This window comes from Anser brachyrhynchus (genome assembly GCF_964034855.1).
Source record: "Anser brachyrhynchus genome assembly, chromosome: 9".
Taxonomy (NCBI): domain Eukaryota; kingdom Metazoa; phylum Chordata; class Aves; order Anseriformes; family Anatidae; genus Anser; species Anser brachyrhynchus.
The window spans coordinates 24,546,133-24,570,138 of NC_137703.1; the positions used below are offsets into that span (position 1 = coordinate 24,546,133).

The 24,006-nt window shown below is 40.1% G+C and overlaps 1 protein-coding gene across 14 annotated transcripts in view; it reads right to left on the minus strand.

Annotated features, from left to right (window-relative positions):
- Nucleotides 1-9,193: 9,193 nt before the first annotated feature.
- Nucleotides 9,194-24,006, minus strand: part of TFDP2 (transcription factor Dp-2) — a 56,524-nt gene continuing 41,711 nt past the window's right edge. For all 14 annotated transcript variants that reach the window (XM_080605330.1, XM_080605326.1, XM_080605325.1 and 11 more), the window contains 3 exons: nucleotides 23,620-23,786; nucleotides 17,407-17,512; nucleotides 9,194-16,565 (listed from right to left, as the gene is read on the minus strand). In XM_080605330.1, the coding sequence (XP_080461456.1) occupies nucleotides 16,382-16,565; nucleotides 17,407-17,512; nucleotides 23,620-23,786 (457 nt within the window). In that variant the 3' untranslated portion in view covers nucleotides 9,194-16,381. The remainder of the gene's footprint in view (nucleotides 16,566-17,406; nucleotides 17,513-23,619; nucleotides 23,787-24,006) is intronic.

The following is a 24,006-nucleotide window of genomic DNA, read 5'->3' on the forward strand; positions in this document are numbered from 1 at the left end:
ATCAGTGTAATATGAGGGTTATTCAGAAGCTTGCATGTCACTGTGTAGTTTAGATCAAATAGATATAATAATTCATTACTAAAAGTAAGACTTTTTTGTCTCTTTAAATCTCAGGCAAGCACCTAAAGAAGCCAATAAAGGAAATTTCAAAGTTATATTCATTAGCATGTACGTAAATAATTTTGAGGCGCAGCCGTGAACAGTAAGTATTGCATGTAGCAGTGGAAGTAGTGCCTCATTCTGATTTTGTAGTAACTGACTGCAATTGCTAAGAGTTTGATCTGGAATTGGCAACAATTCCTTAAAAAGGCTGAGAAGTACCAATGTATTTGAATTAATAAAATGACTTGTATATTTTATTTTAGGAATTATACGTAGCTGTGTATAGTATACATTAGAGACAATTCTCTAATGTATATTTGAATTTGCTTTGCAGTTGTATGAAATAAAAATGTGTCCTAGTACCCAAATATTTTTTTACTGGTGAGCATATTGATGCTATTTCTGTTTTTCTGACACGAGAGCCCCTACAGTGATAACTCCTGTAGTGTTTATTGTCCCTAACAAGATCTCCATAAACCTGCTGTGGCTGTACATTCTCACTTCAGAAACTTGCCACTTCCCTCCTAATTACAAATGGGACTGATGCACTTATTTAACACTTTAAATATTTTAATGGCTATTACTTAGTAGCAACTTGTCTGAACAATTTAAGCATTCTTATGAATGAGAAATAATGCATCAGAGCTTGGACAAGTTCTAGCGTAAGGAATGGTATTGGCCTAACTCCTGGCTTCTGCTTCCTTTGCCTTTAAGTGCAGGCAGAGGTTAGCTCCATAGCTGCACTATTTCAAGATTCCCTGCAAACTTGGTTTTTGAAATTGCTTAATCTGAGTACTACTTACAAGGGGTTGTAATTTTCAGCCTGATTAGTTGAAATGACAATTTAAAACAAACCCACAGGTAAGATATATAAGGTTCCAAATTTCAATCCACTCTGAAGAGAAGTGACTTGCTCTGCCTTCTTTTGAGGTGGCTAGTAAAGTAGCAGCTCATCGTTGTGCTCTTGTTCCCCTATTAAATCCCTGAGCAAGCTACCTGACTAGTTGGGCTATTTGCCAATTATAGCCTTAGGTGTAAAATTAGGAGATTTCTGAGAGTTCCTCCCCCACCCTCAGCATTTCAAGTGATTAAAGTGCATCATAATCAGCCAATGAAGTACAGAGCAATTTAGTTGCAAAAGAAAATGAAATGATATTCTTGATTTGAACATAATTCTTGGCTTTTTAAGAAACCAAGAGAAAACAAATCCATCTCTGAAAAAGTAAAGCTGACTTCAGATATATTTCTCCAGCTAGTTGGGAGCTTTTTAGTTACTTCCCTTGGCATTTTATATGTATGTCCCTTCAGTGGATGGCACATGGATGGATGCACACATTGTGTGCTGAAAGCAAGTGCTGTCCCTGGGGCTGGCCATACAGTTTGAATGGGAGGAGTTCGTGGTCATGTTGGCAGGACTTGTTTCAGGATTGTTTTCAGGACTTGTGCGGTCTCATCCTCAGGGTTACAGCCCTTGTGCTATGGAAAAGAAAGGAAGTTATGTGGCAGGAGGGGATGAATTTTGAAAGACAGGAAATGTTCCTTTGTGTAGTTTCTTCAGGTTAGATACATACAGATAACTGTGTGCTTATGGATTGAGGAAAACTTTTTTTTTTTTTCCCCAGAGGTGAAAATTCCTGTTAAGAAAAGGAGGTTGTAATGTAGAGTAGTTGGGCTGGGGAAGAGGGGGACTAGAGAAGGAAAGGTTTGTAATGCTTCTTTGAATTCTGCAGTAACATTCCTGTTGGGTTTAAGGAAGCTTCTTGAAGCTGTTAAGAGGTTGCAGGGAAGGTCTGCAGTGAATTATATGCAAACTAACAGCGTTATAGATAGGAGAAATTTAAGGAGGTAAAATATAATCTTTTCAGGGAGCTAAATGATCTAATATTAGTTCCTCTGGCAGCCTTTTTGTGAAATGTACCACATGCAGAAACAAAGAGAGACTTAATCTATAGCTTAGAAAATGATATCAAAAAAAAAAAAAAGATAGGTTTAGGAAAACTGGGGACAAGTTAGAGCAGTATTCTCATTTAAAGGCAGGTCTAATAGGCATTTCAGAAAAATGGTAAAAGAAAGATGATTGGGGCACTTCACTAGCAAGGTACAAATTATACTGGAATGGGAGAGCAGGAGTGGTAATAAAAAAGATACAACAGCTAGTATTAAATAATACTGGGTGTTTTTGGACAATATTTTGTCTGTATGAGAAATGGGCTACAGGATTAAAGTAGTAATTGCTTATCAAGACTGTGCAGTACCAAGTACATGAGATTTTTCATGTCAAAATCATGTAGAAGTCACTATAGGATTTTTTTAAGGTAAGAGTACATTATCCCTCTAATGCCAATTATAGAATGACCAAAGAAGATGCAGGAGGTGATAAAGCCACACACACATGCAGAAAAACTTTTCTGGGATTGTTCAGGAAAAAAGTTCTCTGTAGATCCTGACCTCTAACAGTTGTGCAGTGGTGGTGTCTGCAGGCCCACTCAGGTAACTTTGGTCAGACACCTTTATCAAATTGCAAATCTGAAATGTATACGCTGTGGGATATGTCTTGCAACTTTTAAAATCACTACATCAGAGTTCTTCATCGTTATTATGTGGGAGAAGGAAGATGAAGGATAGTCATTCTGATTTTTTTTTCTTGCTACTTCTCCTCTTCAAAGATTTCTCTGATTAATAGTGGGTATACTTTTATTTGCAATTTTTCCTTCAGTAGTGGGGTTTAGCTCCCCAGCTGTTCACATTTGGTAGTGAAATCAAAAGTTTTAGATCTCAACTGAAGGTTGAAATCTTCAGCTAATATACACAAGAATGTTTAGAAGAAACTTCCTTCTTGAACATAGGTGTCCGTTGGGGTGAAATAAGAAGTCTGTATTGCTAACCCTGCAGTGTTCTATGATAACAGAAGCCCTGATTTGAGGTGTTAAGCAGTGGTCTTCAGGAAACTGCAGCCTAGAAAGGTTGAGAAAACCCAGAAAAGGTCAGTGTATATGTAACAGCTTACTGGTTTTGATCCTCTGATCTTTTTGAAATAATGTGCGCAGTCTCTAGCTAAAGATAATAGGTATGATGACTGATCTGGATCTGGTTTGGCAAATACCTTGAAAATAAAATTCATTTTAAAATTCGCCTCTAGTTCAGTGAGTCAATATATTTATCTAGAGATTTGCTTTCTGCTGCAGTGTAACATAGTCTGTAGAAAGCTGCTGCAGTGGATCCCGTGTTCCCAAGTGCCCCAATGCGTTAAAGTAGGTCAAAAATTGCATAAGATGCCATTACTGGAAACTGCTGTAGGCTGACTTGCATATAAAAATTCAGCTGTGCAACTGGCAAATGCACTCTGACAAACAGAAATGCAGTCACGACTTAAAATATAACGAGAGCTCTCTGAAATCTCCCTAGGACATGAACGACTGTTGGAACTGTGAGATGTCTTTGCCCTTTGAGTTTATGTTCCTGCTATCTGCTGAGCCAGAGCTGTCTGCCTGGCTTGTCAGAGATTACATGTTGTTCTTGTCTGCGGGTAGCTCAAACACAAGGCTCTTTAACTCATTCAGGATCACAAAAGGTGTATGCTGTATTTCCCAGCTTACCAAGCTGCCCTTAGAGCAAACATGCGTAGCACAGTGAAAATCATGTGAAGTTAAGAGTCTATAGCAGCTCTTTCACTGACCAGCTGCTGATGATTAGTGATGACAAATGGGAGTCTGTGGAGATAAATGCAAAAATTCTTGGAGTTACTGCATGCAGGAGTGGCCCCTGCAGTACAGATACTGATGTGTACTGTGGAGCACTGAGCAGAGCAGAGTTTGCATTTTCCCTCATTTGAAGCACTGTTAGGTTTCCTGGCTTGCATAAGAAGCAGTGTGGCCAGCAGGTCTAGGGAGGTGATTGTCCCCCTGTACTCAGCTCTGGTGAGGCCGCACCTCGAGTACTGTGTTCAGTTTTGGGCCCCTCGCTACAAGAAGGACATGGAGGTGCTCGAGAGAGTCCAGAGAAGGGCGACCAAGCTGGTGAGGGGTCTGGAGAACAAGTCTTACGAGGAGTGGCTGAGGGAGCTGGGGTTGTTCAGCCTGGAGAAGAGGAGGCTCAGGGGAGACCTCATCGCTCTCTATAGGTACCTTAAAGGAGGCTGTAGCGAGGTGGGGGTTAGTCTATTCTCCCACGTGCCTGGTGACAGGACGAGGGGGAATGGGCTAAAGTTGCGCTGGGGAGGTTTAGGTTGGATATTAGGAAGAACTTCTTTACTGAAAGGGTTGTTAGGCACTGGAATGGGCTGCCCAGGGAGGTGGTTGAGTCACCATCCCTGGAGGTCTTTAAAAGACGTTTAGATGTAGCCCTTAGTGATATGGTTTAGTGTAGGACTTGTTAGTGTTAGGGCAGAGGTTGGACTAGATGATCTTGGAGGTCTCTTCCAACCTAGACGATTCTGTGATTCTGTTTCAGCACAGCAGGGGAATTACAGATATTCACTTAATGCAGTATATTGCCTTCAGATACAGAAATGTTACAGAAATGTGTAAATGGAGGAAGGAAAAATAATTCTGGAAATATTTAAGATCACCTCTAAAAGCTTGACAGTTTTTTTCTTTTCTGTCATGTATACATTCAGTACCCTTAAACCAAACTCGCTTGCTTAGCCTTGTCTGTTGGCCCACTTGTTTCCCTGTTCTTGTGCCTTTTCAATACATCATGCAGCACTGAGAATGGGGCCACTTGCTTTTGGCTTTTGCATCTATTTTAAGAGTCTGACCATGGATGAGAGCAGTCTTCTGTATTTTTTTCTAACTACTGCTATTGCATATCATTGTCTTTTCTAACAGAAGTTCACCTAGTTACATGTAACAGAAACAACAAAAAACTTCCCAGTTTGAGGGCTTATATCCATTAGCAATCAGAGAGGGATATATTTTGCTGTAATTATCGTTTAGTGCAGTATATTTACTCTATGAAGGGCATATTAGTCATATAATATACCATTTGATGAATTCTTCTTTCCAAAAGGTTGAAATAGGGGTATTCCTCTATCAAATGAGTTAATGAGACCCATCTCCAAGTCTGGCAAGAATCTTCATCAACCAGTACTGCTTTATTTCCTGGAATACTTGCATCCCTGGTGGTGTACCCATTTGTTATCCTGCCAATCACACGTTTCCCGTATTTGAATGGATTAAGAGAGGGCTCGACACCAATTGTCTCAGGAACACATACAATCATAAAGTCACGGGGGCCGGGAGGGTCCTCAATTACAGCATACAAACCTGATCAGGTCTCTGCCACTGGAAGGGCTTCTGCCCTTCATTGGTTGCTCGAGGGCCAACAACCCCTGGTCTGCTAAATGCTCTGATGTAGCTGACTCAGTCATTTGGCCGCAGACCCTAGACAGAGTAGGCCTATCATTTCATCTTAATTTAAGTCTTGCCAGATGCAAGAAAAAGGTAGGTAGGAGCTTGGCAGAACATGAATAAATTTGTATGCCCAGAATGTTTCCATCTTGGCTTCAGTCATGCTAATGAGATGATGAGAAAATATCAAAGGTTCGAAAGTAGGTTCAGAAGTAACAACGTCCCTAAAAACCCTGGGCTTGCACCAGAATGCTTGACTGCAAGCAGCCACTGGATGTGTTAATTTACATCTCGTACAAAGTTATCTTACTAGCGGTAGGTAGAGCAGCTTATGTGTTTTGGAAAATGTACTGTTAATAATACTTAATGACCTTGTTAGGTAGCGTGAAGATGTTATAGTAGTGTTAAGGCGATAATAATATAGACAGGGATTTTCCACCAAGGACTGTTTCACTGGATGTTCTTCGATCTTGAAGTTTGTGTCAGTGGATTTTCCACAGCTGGTTGTACTTTTCTTTTGACTTTCTCGGGTATTTAACAGAGTTAAGGTTTCTCACCATCAGCTGGGGGCCTGCGCCCCCGAGCCGCCCTCAGGCGGGAGCTGCTGGGCCTGAGGGCAGGCACTGGGCCACGAGGCGGGCGCGAGGCAGCTGCCATCGCCTCAGCAAGGGCGGGCGGGCGGCCGCCGAGCCGCGCCGAGCCGAGCCGAGCCGCGCCGCCTTTTCCGCCGCTAAACGACGGTGTCGGTGGTAGCCGTGGCACCTGGGCGCTGCGGTTGTTCCTCAGCCTTCCCTCAGCACGGAGCTGCTTTCTGGCGGCCGTCGGAGCGTGGCAGCCGCCTGCGGTGCCTGTGGCGAGTTCTCCCCTGCCTTGTACTGCGCTGACACGTCCTGGGCCTGCCCGCAGCCCGATCCTCCCTCACACCGGGTCGCGGTGCCTTTAGCTTAATTTGGGAGGCTGGAGGTTACATCGTGCACACCTAAATCCTAGGGTGTGTTCCCTCATCTGCAGGGTTTGCTCGCTTGAAACGTTTTTTAACTCCTAAATGTGCCAAGATCTTGTGTCCTTACATTGGTTATTTACTGAAAATGGCAACCATTTTGTTTGTGCCAGTGGCTGGTGTAAAATGTTGTAGCCTGCTTCTTTTTGCATAATATAGAATAAAATGGGATTTGTATTATTATTATTATTTAACGTTTGAAAAATTATGCTCAATTAATTGTAATGGATTAATTAAATATAATAGTTGTGTTTTGTCACTGCTGCATAACCTGAGCTTTCACATTGAGATATTCCTGGATGTGCACAAGTTCACGTGGACTTGCACAGGTATAAGTCATCAGAACCGAAGGAGGGTACTGGTTTTGTTGTAAAACAGCGGTGCTGAGATAACTTTGCCATTTTGTAGCTCCATCTGCCTTTCTGTGCTGGGAGAGCATGAACCCAGTTTGCAGGGTTTGTTCCTTCCAGGGCCAGCTCATGGTTGCAGCTCAGGTACTGCTGAGGAGTCCCTGGGTGGCTGGCACGGGACTCCTGAGGCGTAACAAAAGCGAGCCAAACCACGGTCAGTTGTTTGGTGGCAGCTGTAGGAACCAAGCTAGGAGGCAGGAATGCAAATCCTTCAACAACTTGTTTTTTCAGTGTGACAGACTTGTTTTAGGCTAGGTGACAGATTAAAAGTACTGATCACCCTGTGCAGTACACAGAGCGGTTTGTTGTATTTTGTTACCCTGGAACAGCAGTTTCAGCGAGGAGGCAATTAGTCCCAGGGACATGAGGGCTTGGAGCCTTTTAAATAACATACAGTAGGAACAACAGAGTAGGAATTTGGTGTTAATTAAGACCCCAAGAGCGAAGATGTGCGCGTTGTTCCTTGGGCAGCCGAAGGACAGGCCCACCGCAGTAAGGCAGAGCCGAGCTCAGGAGCAACCTACACGAATCACACGCAGTCAGGGACATTGCTCGTGACAGCGGACTTCCACAATGAAGTATTGTTCAAATCTATCTCCTATCCTACACTTGGGGTTGAGACAAAGTTTAATGAATAATAAACCTACACAATGTGTTTTTTTTCTGTTTTCCCCGAATGTCTTGAGATCTTTTTGTTTTCTAATAGAATGCATGTGATTCAGCAAAATACAATTTAAGACTATTTTTGTAACCATAGGAAAGATTTGCCTAATTTTTCTGTTGTTATTGCTAGCACAATGAAATGTAATGCTACAACAGTTACCGTTGCTTAATAATTTTTTTTTTTTAAAGCCATACAGATTTACATGAAGAAAAATATAAAACAGCTTCAGTTTGTATGATGATATCTTATTGGGCAGTTACTCAAAGAAATTCTAACCAAAAGCACTTGTAATTTCAGAGAGGGCTTTTTTAATGGAATTTTTTGTCCTTAGAGAGAGCCGTGCCAAGTAGCACTTCCTAGAAGAAAAAGGGAAAGGGGGCTTTCAGCCTTTAATGTTTTCTCAGTCTCTGTGTTGGGGTCCTGGGGGGGAGATCCCAAGGTGAAAAAGCAGCACAACGAAATGTAAGTGGCTTACAGCAAAACTTGTCTTTTTAGATTCTTTAGGGGAGAGTATTTATTCCAGCAAGCTTTACAAATAGTTTAATGTTCCAGAATCCTTCTCATGCCAACTTACTTAGCACCTACACAAAAGAATGTACAGGTATCTAGACTTGGTTTTCAATAAAGATTGTCTTTATTACTGAGAAAAAGACTGCAGGCTCTCATTTCTTCAGTTGTGTTTCACAGCTATTTTAACCTCATAACAAGGCTGTAGCTAGTTATTTAGGGCTAACTGGAGTCTGCTAAAGCTTTTCATGAAAATGCCTTCCCAAATATGTCAACACATTTTTAGATGAAAGGGGTCTGTGCTACAATTTGTATTTATTACACAAGAAGGAACTCACAGTTCTGCAGGTCTTTTCCTATTGGCTTTTAACCTTTAATTTCAGCTGGCTTGAGATGTTTACTACTGTCTCATGGATCTTTTGTGCATTTGGGAAAAATGAGCACTGTGAAATTACTTTGGGATTTTTGAATTTGGTGATGGAAAACCAATACACATTAAGACGAGGGACTGCGGTTAAGCTCCCTAAGTGCTTTCCATTTGGATTCTTGCTAACACAATGTGGGGCTGGAAGGCTATATGCTTAGAGCCTACACTGGACACTGGAAGGGTGTCCCTGTGTAAAAAGGTGAGTTAGCGATGAGACACGAGGGTAGCACATGGAGTACTGAAATATAGGGTGCTGAGACAAGCACTGTGAATTCCTTGTTAGCAGACTGGACTGTTAAATAGAGCTAGCACTTCAGAAACCAGAATGAAAAGCCTGTTTGAAATTGATTTCCATGTCAAACTCAACGCATATTTCAATTAGATGTTTCTGAGGCCTTCATTGAGGTTTAGATTGGGTGCACTTCTTGACCGGATAGGGACAATATTATTCCTGGACATTTTGTAAGGTATTTTGTCAAAATGTAACAACTTCAGAAGTCTGGCATCTTGTCCTGGGCAGGGGAAGTTGCTCAGAGTGGTGAAGTAGCCAACGAGTCTGCAAGTGCGAGATTTTTTTGTATTATTTTCAAAATATCAAGTGATGCAGTGGTTCTTGGAGATTAAACTGTAAAGTGGGGGATGTCTTTTTTTTTTTTTTCAGTGAAGAACATGTTCTGTCAACATCAACCTTGAGCAACATTTTTTTCCACATTTTTAAAAACAAGCCCAACCTTGTTGCCTTGAAATTCTTTTATTCGGTTCCTATACAGTTCAGCTTTACTTTCCTGTTCACAAACAGCTGAATGATGTTCCTCTCCAGCCTGTATATACTTTTCACTTCAGGCAGACATTGCTCCCTACCCCTATTTTGCAATGTACAATTCCCACTTGCAGCATTTTCAGTAAACACGGGATCAGTTGAGTATACAGAAATAGCTTCTTCTGTAAAATTTCCATTAAAAAAATAGTAAGTTTTTATTTACAAAGTGTTTGCTACTACGAAGTAATATTTCCTATTGGTTCAAATATACTATTTGCTAATGCCAGTGTTCCTATTAGGAAAGTAAAACTTTGTATATGCACTTTTCTTTGTCAGTGTCTATAGCATGTGTACTTCTACCACTTTTTTTTTCTTTCACTGCTCCTCGCCACACACAACGTGGTAGTGGAAAGTAATGCTATTTGATCAGGAAAAAAAATCAGGATAGCTTAATAGCAGTCTTTCTGCAAAAATACAAGTTTCATTTATAATTTAAAGGTATTTGGAAAGAAAGAAAACCACGGAGAATTCAAAAATCTACAGCAAATTGTTGTACAGAACAAGGATGCTTTCCCATCGCATGCGGTGGTGGCTCCCTGCAGGCAGCGGGTCCGCACGGTGCCAGCAGAGGGGCTGCCTGCGCGCTGTGCCCTGCCGCTGCCTGGGCCCAAAGAACCAGGGCGAACTCCTACCCAAGTTCTCCCAGGTTGGCTCACATAGGGTGAATTATTTCACAGTAGGTGTTTGCAAGATACAGTGGCACCATATTTGCATATGTTTCTCTACCAAAACTTTGCAATCTGAAGTATTTTTCATGTGTACAACCTGGCTTTAGAGATGGGGGAGCATGAGAAACTTGCATGATGGATTTTGGTCCAGCTGGTGTTTTACTAGGGAAACTTTGAGAGTCCCGCTTAATCCCTGCATTACAGCAACCAAAGCTATTAATTGTTAAAGTTACATTAGAAACCTAACAACCCAAAACCTAAAGATTGATTTTGTGGACCTTACCTTTTCTGGTTAATGCGTTAATTTTGTGGCCCTACAGAACAATTACATGTGATCTTAAAAGTAAATTAGTCAAACCTAAGTTCTGCAGAAGGACTGATGTAGCGACCAAATTTAATAATAAATAAAAAAAGGCAATATAGCTCCATGGGAACACTTCAGTTGAAGTTCCAGCGTTAAGGGCTGCGGGTGGGTGGTTGTTCCCTTCCTCTCTGACTGCCTTGTCCTGTCAGTGTGCCACTGGTGCTACCTGCAAGGCACGAGAAGCTGAGCACCAGGGATTGCTCTGTTTCACTCAGCCTGGATAAGGATAATAGGCTAAAAGTAGGTCACCGTGAAGGACTCGGTTTGTCTTGTAAAATTTTCCTTAATGTTGCATAGATGAGTTTAATTTAAATCTACAGCTGGCTTTAAGTTGTACATAGCTGTGTCCTGCTATCCAGTGGTGATTATATAAGCCTGCGAAGGGTTAAGCATTTAAAAATGGCATTTAAAATCTGAAGATGCAGTGGGTGCCACTTCCTATAGCCAATGCAGAATGCTAAGGAGACGTACAAATCTGCGCTCCTGGGAGACTCCTGTATCTGCTCTGAACTCTCCTGCCTCTCTTACAGATATTTATCTGGCCCACATCAGCCTGCTTTTCCTCCTGGAGAAAGAAAAAAATTAAGTTGCTCATTTGCACCATATTGTTCCTATGTGGGAGACTTTTCCCTGGGATTTGGATGGTTAGATCTCAGACACCACTTCTGCCCAAATCTGAGCAGGGATTTTTGGTCTGCAGCTTGGGTAGCTGTCCTGAATTGCTGGGTGCTATCAAACAGGTAAAAGTAGGAAAAAAATATTATTGTTTTGGCTGTCCTTTGGAGTAGGCCAGACAAGGGAGAAGTATTAAAGATGCAGAATGAACACACGTTCTCTAATCAGCTGCAATAAACAGTCCCTTTAATTTGCTGCTGTTGTTATTAGGCTGTTTTTGGGATCATCCCCTCACCGAACTGCCAATGCCAGCTGGGTTAGGTATCCGTGCATTTTGCTTCTGATTGAACAAGCCAGGAAATACTTGTAGGAGCAGCTACAGAGACTTGAAAGGGTGGTATCAGAGCAGAGGGAATGAACAACAGGTTCCTATGGTTGGTTGTGGGGATCTTTTTGGCAATATACCTGGGTCCAGAACACGATTGTGCACAGCCTCTTAAAAACACTTGCCAAACTAAATTCTGAGAGATAAATAGGAAAGGCAATCTGATTTGAGAATTCAGGTAAGTCTAAGGCATGACAGTTTCAAGAAGCTGCAGGGCGTCAGGCTTTAAGGGAACAACTGCTAGCAGAAAACGAAGTATTCAGAGCTACTGACATGCTTGGAAGGGTAGGTGTGTGCTAACCAGCAATTACAAGTGTTTTTTGGCATAGGTCAAAATGCATTGAGTGGTGTATTTTAAAAACCAATACACAGACCAGCTGTTCTCAGCCTCTTTGCAGTTGATCAGCAGAGCTGCAAGAGGCATGGGTTCCCAGTGCCGTGGGTCGAGGCGTTCAGCTGCAAAACGTGCCCGGCCTCGAGCAATGGGGCCACGGCACTCCTGTCTTCAACGTGAGCCAAGCTCCTAGGAAGCTGAATGGTGTTGCCCCAGAGTATGACTATTGCTAGAAGTTTTAAAATCAAAAATATGAGAAGCTCATACAGTCTCTTCCCAGCTTCATTGTACCTGGTTGTTTAAAATACGTATGTTCTGAAACTGAGATGCTCTTGCAGTGAAAATTAGGTGAATGGAAATACAAACAAAGTGGTCAGTCGGAAGATGACTACTGGTTTGTTTACTAAATAGTATAGCCTGTGGTTACTAGCTTTGTTTTTAATCAAATCCAAGCCCCAAGTATCATTAGCTTATTAAAATTAAAGTCTTCTCTATAAAGTGCTGGGATATAATGCTCAGCTAACAAGAGGCAGGTAATTACAAAAATGAGCATTGCCCAGTGCTTAGATTCAAATGTCATTTTGATTAAAAAAAAGTTTCATCCATGCTCTAGATTTAAAATGGTGGGTGTGGGCAGGAAAAAGAGCACAGAACACTTAAAACCTTAGCTGTTGAATTCTAAATTCAAGCATCATTTTATGAATAAACATGAGTTGTTTGTTTTGTCCATTTGTTTTTAAAATATGATTAAAATTTTGTTATTAGGCCTGTTTACATCATGGTACTTGAGGATGACTTGGTTGTTCGGCACAAATCCTTCTGTTGGTGTGGTGTATGCCCAGCACTTTCCAGCTGTTGAAAAGGATTAGGAGTATTTGGAAACTGTAGTTTAAAAAGCAGACATTAACTATAGCCTTAACCAAAATGGAAATATCTAAATATCTGGTGTGCGCTAGTTAAATTAAGTTAGTTAAACCCATGCCTTCAGTTGAACTGATGTTATTTGCTTTAGCCTTTACTTATAGGCATGTTAGATCAGGTGTGATCCCAATCCATGTAGGTGGATTGTTGCCATTAATTCCAGTGCTGAATTCAGAAGACAATGGCACAGTTCAATATAAATTTAAAAACCTAAATCCACAAACATTTTATCAGTTTTTCATGTAATGAAAAATGCTGTCTCCCACTCAACTTTTTTCACCTAGTTTGTGATGCTAGCAAGTTTAAGTCAAATTTAGATTTGTCAAGCACCATAAAATAAGTCCAGAAATAAAGCTGTTTACTTAGGATATAGAATAGCATTTACAAACAGCATTATACTGCTTGCCTTCTGAATGTATAACCAAGAACTAGCATTCCAGGAGGCAGATAATGTCACTTATATAGAATGTATATGAAAACTCAAATGTTAACTCTGCCTTATGTGAGTTGCCATCCTGTGCCAGTTGCAGCGTGTTTCCTACCAATGAATATATGGTGCAAGCCAGTAGAGGATGATGGTAACTCAATACAACACGGGAAAACCCATCTTGCTAATGACCACGTTATTCTGGAAAATACCTACTGCTGCCTTTCGGAGGAAACTTGCATGTTGAAGCAGCTAAGCATGACTACTGCCATGAGCCTAGCAGGAGCAGTGCGGTTGGTTAATATTCTTAGTCTCCTTGTTGCTCATTAATTGCTCAGAGCTCAGTTCAGATGAACATCTGTATTGAGTGAGGTCCTGCATTTACCTGTTTGTTGCCTTTTTTTTTTTTTTTGAAATACGTCAATGAAGTTCAACAAGAATGACGGAAAGGCTTGCCTGAGGTCATACACGAGTGACTAGAGCTGGAAAAGGCCCAGAACTGTCCCAGTTCCCAGACCTTTGTGCAACCACAAAACCACAGTGCTGTAGTTGAACTTCATCCTCAACTGTAACTTGGCACAAAGAATCCTAAGGAAAGAATTTCCTTTTGAAGTCTCTTACGTGTGTTCTAACTTGTTTAGTCCTTTGTATTCAACTAGTTCAGAAAAATAACTTCTAAAATCTTGGTTCAACTGTCTAAATAAATGTGCTCCTAGATTAAAAGAAAAAAAGAAGTTGATAGCTTTGTTTGCCAGAAAGCAAGTAGCTGTGCAGTCTGCTGCTCTGAAAGACAGAGACATCAACAGGAGGAAGGTATTACTGAAGATCTTCCTCCTGCAAAGCAGAAAGCACAGTGACTACTGATAAAATGCATTCTGTTTCTGGGCAAGAAGCCTTTTTTTGCCTACATCTTATAATTCAAAGCTTCTCCTCTTCAGCAATTGTTTAGTGTGTTGATGGTGTGTTTTTGTTTTCTGAAGATCTTAAGTGGGAAATGTGAAGAAAGCGTAGGGTTACTTTTGCCCATAATGTAATAGGGGGTGAACAATAATTACTTTGGAAAATGCTCCCCTCTTTAGCGTGCCTTAGGATGTCCTGTGTATATTGGGTATCTTTGATCTGCCCTCTCCAATGAAAGCTGACAGGACAACTTTCCAAAAAAAAAAAAAAAAAAAAGTATTTTAAAGAATAAAAGCAGTAATCTTTTTAAATGAAATGCCATTAATGAAACTAGTAATTCCCTAATGATATGCCTAGAGTTTGTTACCTTCTCTCCCTCCTCTTATTTCACAAGTTTGTCAAGTACATTGACTCTCTCAGAATATTATTTTGCATTAGTAAAGCTTTTCTTCATCTAGAGGTAGTGCTACAGATTTGGTTGAAGTGAGGTGGTGTAAATCCCTCAGTCTGCTGCTGCCTGTGCACCATGTGCATAGCACAGCCTAACAGTCCTGCCTAGATGGGGAATAACATGGTAGGCCTTCGAGATTCTTTTTTTTTTTTTTTTTGTGCATCTACAAAACTTTGTGTAAGCTAGATCGCTCTACTTGCTTGAAGAAGAGCTATGCCTTAAAAATGGTGATGCCCTAACTCTACATGAGATGCAGGAGTTTGAATTATCTGACAAGCGTCAATGTGGATGCCTTAATTTTTAATGCAGACCTGCATGTGTACTTGTGCGCTCCACACGGTTTTGCCTGTCCTGTGTGTCATGTGCTAACAGCTGCAGGACAGCCAGGCAGCTCTTTAGCTGAAGCCTCAGTTTCTCTTCCTACCTTAGTGCTTTTGGATCGCGTTGGCTTGAGTGCCGATGTGTCTGTAAGGGATCAGGTGGACATACCCGACGCTGGGCTGGAGCAATGGTCAGAGCAGCCGAGGGGTACGCTTTGCTGACCTCGCTCAAGCAAATGTGGTTTTCTGAGCTGCCTGATCTCTGACTAGATAGCAGAGCCAGTGTCATTGAGCTCTGACAGCTAATATAAGGGTCAACTACTTACATACAGTATAAAAAACAAAAAGAAGTAACACTATTTTTATCTGGCTTTACTTCATAGAAGTAGTTCACTTCAAGACTAGTTAAAATACTGGATGTTAGGACACCGTGAGAACTCTACATCCACAGCGCGTTTTGCTGTCATTCAAAGTTTTTTTTTAACATCACATCCAATCACAAAAACCTTAAATACAGACCATGGAGCCACCTGTTCTAATTTAACAGTTCAAATGGAATTCACTTTGTGTAACTTTAGCCATGAAGTACTTTAAGTAGTTGTTCAATATTGATGTTTTTCAAAGGCGCATCAAGGTGCTCACAGTGGAAGTTAATTAAAAGCAAATTAGTCTGTCATAATCCAAGCTGACTAGAATGCAAAACATTAAATTACATGCTGTCAAAATTTTAATTTTTTTTCCTCAGATTCTGAACTTTTTGTTACGTGAACAACCCACCTTGAATTTGAAAGTACTGCCTGAGATCCTTAACATAGAGGCCTCTTTTTTTTTTCCCTTTGTTAATACATGTGCTATAAAATCAGATGGATTATAAAGTTAGAACAGTAAAGGAGAAGCTATATGGGATACGCTGCAATCTAGAAATAAAACGTTTCCACTTTTTTTCCGTGAAAAAAGCTGGTGCAGAGAATACTGCTATTTTAATCCTGACTGCTTAATAATGGCTAATAATCATCACTTATTTATAATAAATTAGGTCTGCAGTATAAACGAACATATGAACCTTTGAAAAGAGACATACTAATGTTACTTGAAGAGTATCTAAAATGGATTTAAACTATTTCAAGATTCATTTAATCACCTGCAATTTATATTACTTTAAGAATCTTCTATACAGCAAGTTGAACAGAAAAAAGCAAACATTCTAACAGCCCCTTCTCCCTACAACAATTTTCATACAAGAGTTTTAAATAGCTATTTTAGCATGTTCGTGTGCGTGCTCTCTCTCTTCCCCCTCTTTTTTTCTTTAAAGGTAGCACAGCCAAAAGACAATGTGAGAATCGGCATGTGTTGTCTTCCCCTTATCTTTACCTCTTTCCCTTATCTTTACCAGATGGAGAGGAAAGAGACTTGAGACAGAAAGTCCTAAAACGAAAAATACGATCATGATGTTTTCTTTGCCAGATCTCCAGGGACTTTGTTCTTTTCCTTGGTTATAGTTGATTAAAAAACCCACTTTGCTCTGTGTCTGTATGTCGCTCTGTTCAGCTACAAAAAAGTTTTCAATTTCAGCTTTGGGTGAATTTGTTTTGAAGCTTCTGTTTTGCTTCACTGAACACAGTGCAAACCAAGGCAAGAGACTTAAGTAAAATCCAAACAGGAGCTCCCATTAAGAATATGTATGAGCAGCATTTTGTGTATTCCATTTTCTACTGTCTTTATTCTGGGGAGGAAGAGTCGTCATCTTCATCCTCTTCATCCTCATCATTGAATGAGCATGGAGTTTCTCCCCGTGATTCAGAGTAGCGTGACGCTGCACTGCTGGACTGCTGACTGCTCGGGGCAAGAAGCTGCCCAGTTGCTAAGGCCACTTCAGCATCCAGACACAACCCTGGATTCTCACTAGCAAAACAACAGAAATGTTGGAGTTTAGAGGATTTCTCAAAAAGCTTTAAACTTTCTTTTTGACCCCAGCTTTTCCTTTAGGGAAAGAAATTATACCAAGAAAGAAACATCCAAAAGCTTTATGTCAAACAAAGCTAATAGGAAAATTGTTAAAATATTGGAAAGTAGCATAAAAAAGATTATCGTCTGGCTTTTTTTTTCCTAACCAACTAACAGTAGAATTGCTTGATTTGAAGAAAGCTTAAAGAGTCAATCTGTAAGTTTTGTCAGTACACAGACATGTATGCAGAGTTGGAGCTATTAAATACTATGAAGAATGTGTTCCAGAATAATCCTCTCCTCCATTTTTTAAGGTACAGGCAACCTCCAAGCACAGTGTGATTGTTTGGTTTTTTTTTTTTAATTATGTTTAGACTCTGTGGATTAAACTTCTTCCATGAGAACTTAAGCAATAGTGCATTTGGACACCAAACGTTCTATTATATTCTTCAGAAGTATTATCAGGCTTTTTTCCACAGGTAATTACCTACGTGTAGTCCATGTCCAGACAGGAATTTATGGTTAATCAGGAAAACCCTTTTTATAAGGGCTTGGAAGTGATTTTGTTCCTTTGGAACATAGATATAAAATAACTAGTGTGTTCAGAATTGAAAGCATTAAGATTTAACCTTTCAAATATAATTAGCAAGCAAGGAAAAGTAAGAGACTTTCACAATCAAAAATTAAGCTGAACAGAAAACTTCTCACTTCCTGATGTAAATGCTATGAAATAGTGAGGTTACTGAAAGTACCACAAGCGTCTTTCACTAGCCTTAAATGAAAAAATGTTCTGATTTACCTTGATTTAGAATCAGAAGTGCCTCCTGCTACATCTAAATGTGAAATTGCTTGTGCTGAATTTGAAAGTAATCCTTGGTTCATCCATGAAAATCCAGCAGACATATCTAGAAGAAAGCATAGCTCTATTCATTATAGCTACTTAAAATTTTTTTTCTTCCTTTTACAGTATTACACTTTACACTGTTTGCAGTTGGGATTCCTTAGTTTAGTTCAGAAGAGAAGGTACCAGTAGCATAGGTTGTTTTTATACTGTAGACGTGTCCTGTTTAATGGAGATGAAATAGATAGCTGTTCCCTGGTGCTTGTGGGTGCGCCCAAGCCTTGCAACTCCTTTGCACTCAGAACTGGGGTTGTGTGTGAAATTTCTCTCTTTGAGGAGAATACACACTGCAGGTGACCCTAGCTTGTAGCTGCGTGCAGTAACAAGTGTCTGAAATGGGGTTTGGGAGTCCTTTAGGGAAATTACAGCTACTGATTGAATTTACAAAGTGCCCCAAGAGCTGCAACTGCCTTTGCTGTTGGGTTTGGTGATGGCATGGCTGGAGCTGTGGTCAGCAGGAGCGCAGCTTACAGCAGCAAAGCCACCAGGGCGCTCTGTGTTTCAGGTGTGTGTGTTTGATGGCCAAAGACAGCTCTGCCTGGGTGGGCTGGCTGTAGTGCGGCCTCCTAATCCACTTCCACACTGACCAGGCGTGGCCCTTAGCCAGGCCGCAGGGAAGGTCTTGTCCCAGCAAGGGGAAAGAGAGCTCTTTCTGCACAGCATGTGTGATGTGTAAGTTGCACAGGGAGAGGAAATTCTAGGAATAAAATAAGGCTGAATTCCTTGAGTTAATTTGTTAGAAGTGCTTTGAGGGACATAATTGGGTTCCTTATGACCCTTACGGTACTTGTTTCCAAATGCCCTAACAAGCAATGCCTGTCAGCTGGTTCCAGTTGTGCACGTTTCTGCCGGGAGAATCAGAAAAACAAGTCGTTCAGTCAAACTACATTTACATTGCTGTTGTTTTTTGTTTGTTTCCTAGATAAATTGTTTCTGTAGACCTACCCAAATTCCATCTCAACACAAAGTTAAAATCAAAATAAAGTTATCAGGACCGCCTAGTTCTTTTTCATGGTGCTTGACTGTAAGCTCAGCAGGCTGCATTGAACCAGCAGTTAACAATCCCTACTGTTCTTGTGTGTGCTTAACCAAACCTCTGTTCTGTAGGGCACAATGGCAGTAAAGCAGGATTGTACTATTATGGTATTTAGAATTGTTTTATTACAGATAAAAGGAATAGCTAAATGTGTTTGTTACATACATTTTCTCATTTGTGTTACTGTGTTCATCTTAAGTGTTGGTCCTGAGATTTGACAGAGCCCTGCTTAGCACAGGGGCAGTTTGAAGCAGGCTGGCTGTTCCCCCTGCAGCCACACGAACTGGCTCGCCATCCCTTGGAAGCCATGGACTCCCTTGTTTTATGCCGTGCAGACTTGAAGAAGTAAGGTATTTTAAATGGCATTACAAAGCAAAGGATAGCAAGCTTGACAGTCGAGCAAAGGGTCTTTGGAACAAGACAGGGAACACCAGTAAGTGGTGGCATTACGGTGAGCTGTGAGGCCTGAATAGATGAGAATGGTTGATTATAGACACAGCTGGATGATCTTCATTAAGATTGACCTAAATGCAGGTTTAGTTTTACATGGAACATGTTCTGACAGTCTCCTCCTGTGCTTGCAGGAGGTGGCCAAACCATTTGGAATGACAGTGTTGTATTTAGACTAATAAAGTAGATTAGAGAAGTATCACAGAGTTGTTTCCTCTTCTTTTGAAGGGGGTGTACCTGTGTGTACATGCTTAATATTCCAGAAGAGTAACAAGTCACTGCTAGTTATCTTGTGTTCTATTAACATTTTGGGATAATTGCTAGCTTTTCCTTTTGAAGAGCAGGGTGGAGGAAAGTATGGATTTCACACAATAAGGCAGAAAGAAGGTTCATGGATGATACATATCCCTGCCTTGTACTTTTATTGCCTCGTGTTTCTAATTCTTTTTTCCAGTTGGGAAAAAGAGAAGTGTGTAAGAGGCCATTCCCTGTCTGCAGGGGACTGCCAAAATAAAAGTATGCCTATGATTATAAGTCTTACTATGTCTAGTAGCATAGTTAAATTCCTAATAGCTTCATGTATGAACCAGGGAAATTAGCTTGGGAAAACTGTCCCAAGGCATGTACTTGCAGGAGATATACCTGGTAGAAATTGATACTTCACAGGAGAAGGCTCTGAAGAAATACCTTCAGCACCTTTTAGTAGGTAATGCACAAGTAGAAAGTGCTGCGTAGGATTGTTGTTGGTAGCTGAACAAGCTCATTCATTTAATGGGCACTCTCATCACTTCCATTCCATCTCCAGCCCATTTTCCTTATTATGCCAGTAGATAGCAAAACACTTCTTAATGCAGGGGAACATAAGTGTTTTAATACAGAAGTCCTAAACTGCACTGCTTTCTCTGCAGCTATACACAAGTGGGATGCTGTTACCACAACTATTAGTGCCTCAATTTTTATTTCCTGATGTCATCTGTAGTCTCATTTGTAAGAGTGAGGACTCAATGACAGAAGACAGGACTTGGTTTTGCACTAACTGCATGTAGTGTGTGTGGCTTAAATAGCACAGGAGGTTACTTTGGAGATACTTCTACAAGAGTTTATGCTTGCCTCAATCAGTGACGTGTATCTGTTCATCCACCACTCTCATATTGTTCTTTACACTTGGACTGTTCTGGTCCGAGCCCTTGGATAGCTAGTTCTACATACTAAGTTGTCAGAAATTCCTCTGCCAAGTAACAACCCTGCAGTTTAGTACCCTGAATTAGCTCATGAAGAGATCAGAGGAAAGTAATTGAGTCAGAATAAAGAAATGGGCAGGAATGTATAATTAGGATTGAGACCCTGGGATGCCATCTTAAGCTGCTGAAAGTGTATTAAAAACTACATCTCTCTTTCCCTAGTAAGGAGCTGGCAAGTACTGTGGTTGTAAGGTGTTCTGTTGCATGGCTACCACTTGTCCTGGATTACCTGCATAGCTAAAGCAACACTGCAGCGTTAACTTCTTCCATAAGTTACGCTTGAAGTGCTCTATCCCCTACTTTTACTCCCTTCTAGGAAACACGTAAAAGTAAGGTCCAATCATGTTTGCATCACTGGCAAACAACAGAGTAACAGAAAAATGTGTTATAAAGATGGTTTAAGATGTATGGATTATCCTTCTCTATGGTGTTAATAGGCCTCAGCTTCTGCTGATTTCTATGGCAGACACCTGAGGATAAATTGATGTAGTTCTTAAAATACATAGTTTAAAAAAACAAACAAACCTTTTTTTTGGTTAAAAAAAAAAATCATGAAATCTATGGAAAACCTAGGAAACTAGTTGCTACTTTTTAGCAAGTGAAGACACTTAAAGGCTACACCATATAATCCTGAAAAGAAACTACACTACTAAGATTTTTGATGCATGGGATATCAGTCCAGCAGTTCCAAGCTGATTATCTGGATGCTTAATGCAACAAGAAGGTAAGAAGTTACTTTGTTTTTTTAACACTGAGATGGGCCAATTGTTGTTAATTTAACATTTCTTGCATTGAACTGTTTGAGACTTGGTTCTTCTGACTTACTGACTTACCTAGTGGGACATGTTAGAGCAGGACAGCAGCATAGTTCATGGAGTCACCTACTGTAGGAAAACTGGAATCTTGACTGTAATAAATGTACTCAGTGAATACGTAAGAGACAGTGGTTTGCTTTTCTTGTTTAGTAGTAGTTGAAGCTTATGTACACAAGTGTGCCATCATGAGAGCGTTGGAATTAAGCATGAATCCTAGAAACCAGTGTTTTCCCTTACACTTCACCCCTCCTGCAGTGGAAGAAAAAATGTCTAAAGCTTGCTGAGGTGAAAATGGGAAGTTATGCTTAATTGAACGTATGCAATCAGGCAAATGTTCTTTTTTCAAGTATTGTGCAAAACTTTTAAATGTTTCCCTTATTTGTCGGCTACATTAGAAACCTTTTACTATGCAATTCATACCATGAACTGTAGATTTATGTTGTGCAATTAAGGTGCAAGCAACCGATGGAAGAAAGACATACACATATTCTTTGAAAGAAATATACATATCCTAGTAACAACACTTCTGGACTAATTCTTTCAGAGGTTGAAGCAGCTGAATGTAAACCATGTCTAAAAAGTACATTACCTGCCTCAATGCATTTTAAGTAAAAATACAGATCAACTAAAATTCTAGATAGGCTGCTGATCTGCTACTAGGGAAACGGCCCTCGTCACAACTTCCTTTAAGAATATGCAATCTTAAAATCTGTTTCTGCCATTTAGTTTCTTTGAAACCAAGTCTTGTTTTTTACTTGCACAGGGATGTTGTGGCTGTTTGCCTTTAATGCTTTCAATTAAAAAACCCCACACCAGTACATTGGTGTGATTGAATTTTTTTCAAAACAAATTAAGATGACTCACTAATCACTCATTTAGACATGTGGTTTTATTGTTTAATCTCTAAAAGCTGTTTTTATACAGTAAAGAGTGCAATGAAACATATTGCTTGCAAATTTAAAGTAACCCTATTCTCTGAAGATAAATTAATGCAGTATTAAAATTAAATAGAAAATTTTATTTTGCTCTTCAATACATGGGAGCAATTAAGAAAGTCAAAGACTTTAACACTATTAAAAGATGTGGTTCTGTTTCTTATCTCTACTTTGACATTGGTGGTAATTCATGTGATAAATAACTTTTAGTTGAATGGAATTGCAAGGAGCAAGGCAAGACTAGGACAATGGGACCAGAATAAAAAAGTTTTGATTAATATAAGCACATTTGAGGTAGTTTGAAATGTTAAGCAATGTAAAATGTACTATTTTTAGTGAATGCAACTGAATTTTAATTTATATAGAGCTATTTTTTGACATACCTCATATTTAAGGAACTTTCATTCATAATTCAGTAGTATCAAGAAAACGAAAATGCATCTTTAGCTTCCTTGTTACTTAAGTTCAGTCACTCTCAAATTACACACCAATTTTAGTACAAAGCTTGCATTTAAAAGATCCTGACGTGAACATTAGATGTTGCCAAGAGAAGGGAACTAACTTTAGTGAAGGTTAAGAAAGATGTGTGAAAGACAGTTTTATACTAATGTCATTTAAACAAGACCAAAACCTAGTTGGTAGATAAGTCAGGACAGAAGCTTTATTTCACCCCTTTCCTCAAAAATGAGGGTCTGTATACAGTAAGTCGTTGAGTAACATTTGCTTTACACATGAAGTGCCTCCAGAAACATGAAGCAAATGTTGGGCTAAGTTTAAAATTTAGGTAGAGTAAGAAGAATGCAATCTGACAATAGCTAAAGGAAGTGATTACAAATTTAAGTAGCTCCAGTGATGCAACACTGAAGGAGATGCGGATTTGAGTCTGTTTAAGGTATGACCTGACCTAGCAATATTACTAAGGGAGGTGAAAACCTCTGCATGAGACACCTAACATGGGACTCTGGATTCTACTCTTCCCTTGCAGGTGCTCAGTTCTCAGGTGGCATGTGCTGCCTACATGTGTTATCCGAGTATCTCCGCTTTACACATTAAGTGGGAGTGTAGAAATGACTGGCCCTGACAGTAGCACAGACTCACCTCCAGTCCACCTATTTAAGAACGCACAGCACACTGAGTACATTGACATGGACAGAGATAGGGAGAATTCTTAGCAGCTTGCCTACCTCAGCAAAGTGTAAATGCAGCTGGTTCACATACAGACTATACTCAACCATTGCAAGATGCTCTTTTTCTTCCCTTTCCTATCCTTCTTCATCTTGGGAAGAGGTCTTTTGTTCCAGGTTGCTCCTCCGCACATGCACAGTTACTCAAAAGTAACGTTAACCCATGGAAGAATTGTGTTCTTGCTGTCACTTTAGTTAGTTAAGTAATAATTTCTTCATAAGGTAGTTCACTCGGAAATTTGTTGTTATAAATTGTTATCAGTGTGAATTAAGTTTACAGGACAAGTATGATAAACCTTCCAAATGTAGCCATAAAACAACTGTTTCCCTCTGGCTTACATCTAACTTCAAATGTCACACATCTATGCAGGTTAACAGCATTAAATTTGCATCAGTTAACTGATGTTAGGAATCTGATCAGGAACTATTTAAAAGTGACAGCTAACTTACCTGTGATGTAGCCTTCTAAAGCTTTTGGCACCAGTGACTTTGCAGTTCTTAGGTCTTCAGCTGAGCATTTGCCTGCCTCAAGTCCAAAGGACATTCCCATTCTCTTCAGCACCTCACTGTCATCATGAATCTCGAAAGTGTTATCAAAATTAAAGAGGTATTCAAATCTGCATGTAAAAAGCCAAAGTGAGATGGTTTAGCAAAGAAGCATAGCTTTGCTGTTTTTGCCCTTTTTTTGGGGTGGGGTGGGGTGGGTTTGTTCTGAGTGAGGTAAATGGCAAGTCTTCATTATCCATAAACGGTCCTTACAAAGAAGTGCTGCAAATGATTTTTCTCTTCTGCTTCTGTGACTGGCAAGCCTACAACGTTTAAAATGGTGCTTTGCCA